This window comes from Pogona vitticeps, chromosome 6 (genome assembly GCF_051106095.1).
Source record: "Pogona vitticeps strain Pit_001003342236 chromosome 6, PviZW2.1, whole genome shotgun sequence".
NCBI lineage: Eukaryota > Metazoa > Chordata > Lepidosauria > Squamata > Agamidae > Pogona > Pogona vitticeps.
The window spans coordinates 111,134,158-111,144,461 of record NC_135788.1 but is presented as its reverse complement, the minus strand read 5'-3'; the positions used below and the strand labels follow the sequence as shown (position 1 = coordinate 111,144,461).

At 42.9% G+C, this 10,304-nt stretch overlaps 1 protein-coding gene across 1 annotated transcript; it reads left to right on the top strand.

Annotated features, from left to right (window-relative positions):
- Positions 1–569: 569 nt before the first annotated feature.
- LOC110081839 (uncharacterized) lies at positions 570–10,022 on the top strand. The gene is made up of 2 exons (XM_020798900.3): positions 570–710; positions 7,176–10,022. Exon 2 carries the CDS (start codon positions 7,176–7,178, stop codon positions 9,075–9,077), a length of 1,902 nt encoding a protein of 633 aa, XP_020654559.3. The 5' UTR covers positions 570–710; the 3' UTR covers positions 9,078–10,022.
- Positions 10,023–10,304: the final 282 nt, after the last annotated feature.

The window sequence follows — 10,304 nt, the reverse complement described above, 5'->3', positions numbered from 1 at the left end:
CATGACCACGGAAACTGTCTTCGGACAAATGCTGGCTCTACGGCTTGGAAACGGGGATGAGCACTACACCCTAGAGTCGGACACGACTGGACTAAATGTCAAGGGGAACCTTTACCTTTACCTAAGCAAAACTGATGGGCTTCTAGACAGGCAGGCAACATTGGTATTTGCAAACAACATGGGTCTGTGGAGAACATTAAAGACCAAAAGGAGGAGGCCTTGGTTTTCCAGGAGATGAACAGGTTTTTCTTATCTTCAGCATTATCAGGAGCTTGCCCATGTTTTCCTCATTATAAAGTTTATGCGGTTTGGGGCAGTCTTTGTGGTTTGCTCTGTGTAGGCTAGATAGATCTTTGCAACATCTCTGAGGATGTGGTCTTCTCTGTGTAGTGAAGTTAATCACACTGATGATCAGAATAGGCCTCAGTTTTGCTGTGACACCCAGTGATGCCTTGTGGGTGGCTGTGGAATGCTCTGGCAGTGGAAGTAACACCACCTGATTGGAGGCAGGGTTTGGATCCCTGCACAGGGAGTGACTCAATATCTCGGCAGCTGGTGCCATACATTTTTATCTCTGCTTCTCTCTGGCTGACAAGTAGTTTGACAGCTTTCAAACTGGGATATACACTCCAAAGTTGGGGATCTACTGTGCTTTAGCAGGAGGGACTGCTAAGAAGAAGAAAGGGAGGCCCGCATAGCCAAGATACCAGGTATGTTTCTCTCTCTGTGTGTGTGTGTTTCGTAAATTGAAGGTAGGCCTTCTCCAATCTGGTCCTTTTTCTGATATGTTTGATTACAATTCCCATCAGTGGTGCTGGCTAGCTAGGGTGATGGGAATTGCAGTTCGACCTATCGGGCAGTGGGCCAGGGAAGGCTGTTATGGATGCTATAGCAGTGCGGAATAAGTCCAGTCAACACAACTAAAAAAAGAGGCTGTGAAGTGTGACTACAGTGTCAGAAGGCTACTTTTGAGGGGAACCAGAGAATGGAAGAGCATTGACAGCCACCAGTCTGAGCCCAAGAAAATTCCACATCATTTATTGATTTTTCTAAAATACTTCAGCCACAGGTCAAAAATAAAAATATTGCATCCAATGGGTTCAGCCCTGCCTTAGGCATGCTTTGAGTAGACTAACAAGTCTCAATGGGCCTAAACTTCAGTATAAATCTGAATCCTATGTAATTTTTTTTAGTAAAACAAAAAGCCACAGTATAATAGCAGTAAAATTAACTGGTTACCTGCCTCTAGATGTAGAAAGGGGCGGGAAGCATTGTTTGAACCAAATCCAATAATAGTCTAAGTCAGGACAAAGAAACATCCAGTGAAGATTCAATAATAATAATAATAATAATAATAATAATAATAATAATAATAATAATAATAATAATAATAATAATAATAATAATAATAATAATAATAATAATAATAATAATAATAATAATAATAATAATAATAATAATAATCCTTCAAGTCCATTCTGACTTATGTTGACCCTCTTCATTGAATTTGAGGTAAAGAATACTCAGAAGTGGTTTACCATTTCCTTCTTCTGGGGGTGTCCTGAGACTGTGCAGCTTGCCCATGTTGGCGTGGCCTTGGGCAAGCAGCACAGGTGGCATAGTGGGGAATCAAACTCCCAACCTCTGGCTCTGCAGCCAGATACTGTTCCCCAAAATGGTTATTTGAAGGACATCCTTAGATTTCGCCTGTTTTAATGTTGATGCGCTGCCTGGGGAGATCCTTGATGAGTCCAGAAACAAAGCACACAGGACATGTTAACCGTTCCTGGGGGTTGGCGTGTTGGATTCTTCCTTCTGCTGTTGAATTCCCATAGTTCCCATAGCTGATAATTTTTATTCCAGCAAACTGGCTTGAAGTAATTGTAAAACTCTGTCTTTTTAGGGATGGGGCCTGTTTTAAGGTACAATCAGATAGCTACAAATTTGCTCACCCCCTCACATTGGAAAGTGTACCTTTGATGAAGAAATCTCTCTTAAAGCAGCCTTTCTGCCTGCTCAAAAATTAGCCTGCCCACCTCCCCACCAAATGGAACCCCTCCAGTTGGACTCCAACAGGTTTAGCTTGAACACGACTGAAGTGCATTTCCCAGTGCGTTGTGTAACTGTCAGGAAAGAAAAAGCGCTCCAAAACAGTCCAAATCATGATCTGTTTCCCTATATGATCATGCCCTTAGTCATCGAAATGCCAAATTCAAAATGGCGTAGATGTAGGTAGCCCCCTTGACTGCCTAGGATTTTGTCTTTAACAATCCATTCAGGTAGGTTGCTTCTGTGGATTGACATAATGACAGATAGGTAGCCATTCCTGAACCCATCTTCAGGTCCTTAAGCCCCGTCATCTTGGAGGAAGGAGACCAGATCTGTAATATATCACCTACTGCCAGGAATCTTGGCTGGTATGCTATATATACCCCGACGTATCCCAATTATGGTGATACTTGTGTGTATTTTAATTGTCAGTTGTTCCTTGTAGCAAATTTTAGTTGAAAAGCAAAGTTATAAGTACGTAGCAGAGAGATAACAAGCAAACGCGGCAGTGTTTTTACAGCCTGAGGCAAAATGATTGGCTTCCCCTTTGTATAGCTAGTTGCTTGCCTCCTCCTCTACCTGTTTGGCAATTTCCTTCTTTTCTTTCTCCTACTTTTCTTCCTCTTCCTTCTCTAGCTTAGCAAGAAGATGATTCCAAGATGGAGCTAGGCCTACAAGATGCACATATGATTCTTCCAGAACAGAGTCTTAGGGACAAACTAGACATTAAACGGGATGGAAATGATCTCTGATTAACCTGTTTCCTTCCTGCCAATGAGGTTTCCTCAAAGATGTATGCCTCAGCAATCAGACTTTCAAATTAAGCTCCTGTTTACTTTCCACAAAAAAGCACACCAAATGCAAGATACATATGTGTACCGTAGCAAACAGGCATCGTTAATAATTTGAAGGCATGTCTCTCTAAATGCAGGCTAAGTGTAAAGTCTAATTTAACTCTGAAGCAACAAATTGTTGTATGGAATTGGAGCAACTGCGAAAGAAGCATGCATACAGTGTTCACGTTAGGTGTCACAATGGATGTTTTCTCTCAGCATTGCAGGAGTTTTCCATCATATAGTGGCTCCCCAAACCCCAGTCCCAAATAGAGAAGGACAACACAGCTAGTACAGTGGACCCTCTACTTACAGAATTAATTCGGATTGGAACGGTGGCTGCAGGTTGAAAAGTCTGTAGATCAAGTGTCCATTGACCTACAATGCACTGAAAACCGATTAATCCCGTAACCAGCCTTTTTTGTTCCATTTTTCTTCCATTTTGGTTTTTTTCTGGTCTGTAGATCGATTCTCTGGCTGCAAGTCGAACCTAAATTTTGCGGCCAGAGAAGTCTGTAACTCGAAAAGTCTGTAAGTCGAGCTGTCTGTAAGTCGAGGGTCCACTGTATAAGAATATAATATTGTATAGTGTTTTTCAATCTTGCATTCTCCAACTATATTGGACTACAGTTCCCATTATCCCCACTGAGCATGGCCAAAACAGGCTTGATTTGAGTATATCTGGAGAGCTCAAGGTTGAGGAAGGCATATTAAAAGAGACCAAGTCCATCATCTTGTTTTACATCATAGTGCCCTTCTTCGATGTGTCCTAAACCAGATGCTTCTCAGAACCCCTTAAACAGGACATGGTCAACAGCAATCCCCACAAGCTTTGTGGGTCCCCTGGACTTGCTATGCTGTGGCATCATAGATTAGAAAGCATGTTTCGGGGTTCAGGGAGTTGTAGTCCATTTGAAGGCTGTCATAGGATTATATTATGAGACTGTGCTACACATTTTGTTTGGTTCTTCATAAAATCATTCTCAATCATTAGCTGAAACTTACCCTCATTAGTGCATGTTTGAACAGTGTGGGTTATTCACACCATCATCCATCATTTCAAATTAAAAAGGTAAAGGTAAAGGTTCCCCCTGACAATTTGTCCAGTCATGTCTGACTTTAGGTGGCAGTGCTCATCTCCGTTTCCAACCCAAAGAGCTAGCATTTGTCCGCAGACAATCCTCCGTGGTCACGTGGCCAGCGTGACTAGACATGGAACACCATTTACCTTCCCACTGAGGTGGTACCTATTCACATTTTTGCATTTTGCATGCGTTCAAACCGCTAGGTTTGCAGGAACTGGGACAAGTGAGTGGGGCTCACTCTGTCGCGTGGACTCAATCTTACGACTGCAGGTCTTCTGACCTTGCAGCACAGAGGCTTCTGTGGATTAACCTGCAGCGCCACCACGTCCCTGTATCATTTCACATTAAATTTCACTAAATGTATTTCACCATGGGGGGATGTTGTTTTGGGGATGGGTGATTTTATTTGTTTTGGTGTCATATATCTGTCAGTCCCTGAATTTAGCGACATTTTTTTCTTGTTTATGTAGATGGGAACCAGCTTTACATATATGCATGCCTTGACGTCCTTCTCATAAATATGTTTCACTAAAATTGAATCAGATGTATAATACAAATTAATATTTATAAAGTTTTTTGTCTGTTGCCTTGGGCAATACAGTATTTGCCTTCTGGGCGTAGTGAGCAGGAAGCTAAATAAATTAATAGAATGTATCAATGATCATCTGTGGGTGTAGACAAAATAAATGACAGGAGTCAGCTCAGAAGGAAAGAAAAAGGAATAACATAGGTCACATCCAGACATGGGAAGTTGGAGTATTCTGGTTCACGATTAAAAGGTTTTTATCTTTAGTGCAATCTATTTTGTATCTCACATGAATAATCCTTCCGTTGACACTGATCAATGTTTTTCTCCTGTGGGAAGGGTCCAGATAAGGCTTTGGATCACCCCGATTTGTCCTCCTTTTAATTACAAACACTCTTCTTCCTGCCCCCTTCTCTTTTCCTGTAGCCATCCTTCAGCGGGCTGCAGCAGCTTCCCTTTTTTGTTGTTAAATAAAGCGACATAGCGAAACAGCAATGCATCTACCTAGCATGATACACATAATACCATCAATGTATTTCATTTATCTAGGACAGTGCTGCATTAATAAGAAAATAAGTTTTAAACACTTTAAAATATTAGAGTAGAGGAAAATAGAGGAAAAGTTCTCCATTGTCCCTGTCGATGCCATAATCCACCAAATACATCATAGTATTGTCACCTCAGATCAGACTATCCACGGCTCTATTTTGGTAACTATTTACATGGGCTACAGAACGGGCTAATTGGGAGCTCTACAAATCATGTAAAAAACAAAACTAGAACTACCACAGCAGTGCCAAAAGGGAGTACAGTATACTCTTTTGACTACACCTTCCAGAATCCCCCCACCAGCATGTCCATATAGATTTTTGGATTTTGGAAGTGTCCCAAAAAGGAATGTTCCAAAGCTCTGAGGTCCCCAAGATATCAGGAGATGTTGAAAAACAAGGAGTGTCAACCAGATGTTGAAGGACAGATTTGTGTAGTCTGTCCAGCACTTCCTAAGCTAACCTACTGGCATCAGATGTACTGCAGGACACTGGAGTTGAAGTGCCAATTCAGGCAACACTTTTGTATGCAGAGTGATACTGGAGTGGATGTTTCGTTTAGGCACCAATGTGCCTTAGGCCGATCCTACTCCTCTCTTACTCCTTTCTTACATCTGCTATCTTGTATTATTTCTTTAATTACTGTATTTCTGTGCTGCATTTCTCCTATCAGCGGGACTCAAGGCAGCTTACCAAACATTAAAACAGACAGGAATTAAAACCACACACAAGAAACATTAAAAATTATGAAATATAAGAATATTAAAATCATCCCATAAATCAAATTAAGGAATTTAAAAACATGTTAGGAAAAAAACCATGTTAAAAAGGATATAGCACCAGCAAGTATAGGGTGACTAACTATGTTAAAAATAAATATTAAATACTAAAAGCCTGTTGGAAAAAATGTTTTCAATTGCCATTTAAATTTTTAAAAAAAGAGGAGAAGGGGTGCCAGTTTAGCCTTTATTAGCTGAATGGTTCTCACCTTCTATATGCATTCATCTTCCAAAGACAGAAAGAGGCTCTGGAAGATCATCTCCTAATCATCCGCTCAACCAGGGCTCGGAAGTAACATGACATGACTCATCTACCCTCGAGCAAAGGACGTAGGGCCCAAACTTTCTTCCCCATCAGTGAGAATGGTGACATAATATGTCACTGGTGGGTGGGCATCCCTTCTACAACTAATCTCTTCTTTGTAGTGGAATCCTTCTTGTGCCAGAATTGAAGCTGTGTGAAATATGATCTTTTTTTCTTCCAAAACCTAATTCCACTCTAAGAAGCTTCCTAAAAGTAGAAATCATGTAATTTCTGGAATGTAAATGTAAAAGGTGGGGGGAATGACCTTTAGATGAAATAGCAGAGTAAAAGAAGAGAAGAAGACAGTAGGCAAGGTCACTGATGGGCTGTAGGTTATGAAGGTGGAACTCTGCTCGACTCCCTGTAGCATACGTGGTTTATGTGGTATGGAAAGAGTTTGCCAAAACACTGAGTTGTTTACTAGCCAGTGCTGAAGCTGAAGAGTCAATCCAGGAGAACACAGGAGGCAGAACAGATTTTTGTTATCTTGTGCTTTTCTCCCATCTTGGATCATTGTTTACTTAGTAATATATTGTTATGATTTTAAATTGTTAAATTGTTATATGATATGTTGTTACCCGCCCAGAGTAGTCTTTATATGACTAGATGGGCGGGCTATAAATGTAATAAATAAATAAATAAATAGAAGACAGGAAGGAGAACAAAGGAGCTCAGATAAAGGGCAAAATTATCTAAAAAGCTTCCTAAAAGTGGAAATACTGTAATGTAATTTCAGAGAATGTGAATGTTCCATAGGACTCTAGTGCCTATGGAACATTCACAAGAAGAAGTTAATGAGCTGGTCAGATTAAAACCTAACTAGATTGCTACTCAGATGTGTCCTGGATGCTGTTAGGGGTGAAGGCATGCTAGTTGTTCAAGAATGTAATACCACCCTTTCCCCACAGCCTTCTGTGGCTAATGTCACATGGCATAAGTATGGTGACCAGGTTGGTTGGTGGGGTTGAGGTTTCGAGCCAGATCCCCACCATGGCCTGCCTCAGTTCATCTCCTGACTTAATGTCTCTTTTTCCTTTCTCTCCTGCCACAGATGTCCATCATCCTTTCCGGTCTTATCCACATCTTTCGACCGCTGCTGTCCTCCCTTTCTGGTGCACTCGACTGTAAGGGCTTGGGGCCATGGTACTTCCTGCTAGGCCTCCGCATTGTGGCCATCTTCTTCTCCAACGGCCCGTGGGATTCGGTGAGGGAGGACGTGGCCTGCAATTTTGTGGCACCCATAGAAGACAGGTCACGATTCTTCTGTTTAGCGGTGTGCCACAACCAACGTTTCCCAGTGTCTATATCAAGCACATGGGGGCTGGTGTTCCTCGCATTGCTCCTTCTGGTGGGGCTCATGAGGCTTACCCGCCCCAAGAAAAAGAAAAAGAAGGAAAATGGCAGAGAGACCGAGAAGCGGGATAAAGACAAAGGTTTAGCTATTGTCGAAACTTCGCCTCCTGGAGCAGGGACAGACTTTTCCCATGTCTACTGGGTCGGGCGCCGTGGTCTCCCTAGACGCTATGGCAACAATGCTTACCCGCATCACCATATGCACCATATCCACCATCCCCACTATAGTAGTTGGCATCATTGGGACGATTGGCCTGGGGCACCTTTGGCCCACACGGCTGGTGGACATGGTGCTGAGATTGGCGTTGTTCCTTGTGATGCTGGAGGGTATGGCATGCCAGTCCATGCTGAGCACATGGGCCAGCCCAAAATGCCTGACCACTGCTATGCTATGCCTGAGCCCCAAATGGGCACATGCCCCACAGACAATAGGCGAATGAAGATGCCCACACATTGCACGGGAACAGATGAGTATGGAATGCACACGCACCAAAATCCCATGAGGCAAAATCATGTTGCACCCCACAGTGGTGAAAAGGGGCAATACAGTGCACCCACCAAGTGTATCCCTGTTCCCATTAACAGCTCACCTTATATAAGTAAAATGCCTCCCCACTGCCAGACAAATGAGGAACACGGTGAGACCATCCGGCCTGAAGAATATGGAGCTGTCAAATGTCCAGACTATGCATACAATGCAGGCACACGTACAAGATACACCAGCCAGGGCAAGATGGGCCCCAGGTACTGTGAAGATGGCCAGTATAGCATGGCATCCAAATGCACACCAGACACTGAAGGGAGCATGGAACAACTTGCTGTTCCCCCTCAGTTGGATGACAACGCAAACATGGCCATCAAACGTAGGGCAGTTCAGGGAAATAAGATGCATACCAAACACCACAGGAATTTGGATGCTGCTGGCAGAAGTGACATGGGCTATGGAAGCAACACATGCACCCAGCCATGGATGGCCGGTGATTCTAATTGCAGGCCCACTGGTGGGAAGAATATAATGACGGGGCCTACTGTGGCTACAGTCTGTTGCCATGACGATGCAGCCTGCGCATATGCTGATCCGTGTCATATGGCTCCTCAATACGAACCTCCATGTGCACCCTGCTGTGATGCAGAGTGCACTCATGACAGACACAGGCATCGAGAGACCCATTCTGGGCCCCAAGAGATTGCCAAGAGCTCCATCACTAATATTTGTGGCGTACCGCTTTTTGATATCTGGGTGGGGCTTCTTCTAGCTATGGAGATTAGTTTCCTTTGTGTTGTGATTCTCTTCCAGATGCCCACTCTTTTAGGGAAAACATGGATATGTTCCCCGGGAGCAGTCAGCTGCCCCCCAGTTGTTGAGTGTACGGTGAAAGCAAGGGCTGAAAAACGGGTTGCGCTTTGGGGGCTGGCTTTCACTGCCATTCTTTTCATAATTGCCTGTAGTGGCTACTTTAATCTTCGGTTCTGCTGGAATAAGAGGTGTCGTCGAATGTGTGGAGAAACAGAAGAAGCAAGTAATGAAGATTGTCCTGAAGACACAGAAGAGCAGGATGGTGAAGAAGGTAGTGATGAGGAGAATAAGGAAGGAGTCTGAGAAGGAGGTGGGGGTGTGGAAGAGCAGTGAGGGTTACTCAGGATATATCAGGCTGGTACTACTTCAGACTTGCCTGACTCAATATATGAACTTTTCCTAGGCTTGTTGTTTCTGGACTTTAATTCTTATTATTCCCAATCAACACACCCAATAATTAGAGCCAATGGAAGGGTGTTGTTGTCTAGCAATTTCTGTACAGTCAAACTTGGGAATGGCTGCAAAAAGTCTCCCTCTACACAGAACCATCACAGTCAAAGTGAAAGGTTTTGGTTCATCCTTGTTCCCTGGTTATCTTTTCTTATATAGGGTCCAGGATAAAACAAAACAAAATGTATCCCCTCCTTCATGTAGAAAACTACCTTCCAAGGGGAAGGTTCTATCCTAACTTTGTTCCCTGACATCTTAATATTTTATCTGCCAGGTTTTCTTCTTGAATAGAGAATTCACTCCTGAAAGGCCCTACTTGCCTTCTGAGGGAGTAATGCCAGCACCTGGCAGCATTAGGCTCACTCTTTTTGTTTTCCTGGCCTGACACCCCAGATAGTTTGCTATTCCCAGAAATTCCCCAGATCTACTGTAACACTGTGGGAAGTATAAAAAAACAACAACACGTGGATGCTCTTTGTAGATATGTTTTCTTTGGCATCCTCAAATCTGAAGCTACACCACAACACAGGTTAACCATTAGGTGTGAAAGACACTGGAAGGTTGGTGAATTGCTGAAGTCAACAAAGAGAAGCTGAGAAGACTCTGAGATAATGTGTGTGAATATATACTCCTGGCAGATGTAGATGACAAGAAAGGAGATTTATCGTGGAGGTGGAGACAAAGCACTTACATATTTGTGCCATGTGCATTGAGTTATCTCCTCCTTGTGGCTAAATTAAACTACCGGGGAGGGTGACATTCAAGGCCACGGAAACTGCAGTTCTGCAAAATCTACACTATATGTACCTCTGTGTTAAAAACTGACCTTTCAACAAGCTCAGCAAGCTGACAGAAATTGTTAAGAGGCCCTAACATTGGGCAGGATGTGGCAGCGACCACTGGGTAGCCAACTCAGATTTGGGATAACACAAAAGGGTCAGTTGTTTAATTTATTGTTATTGTATGCTTATTGTCATGAGGGGGTAAGTGGTGACTGTAAGATTTTCAGTCTTAGGTACCAAAATAACTTGAATAGCTTAGGGTACTATGAATTAACTTTGAGGGACAGAAAAAGAGAGA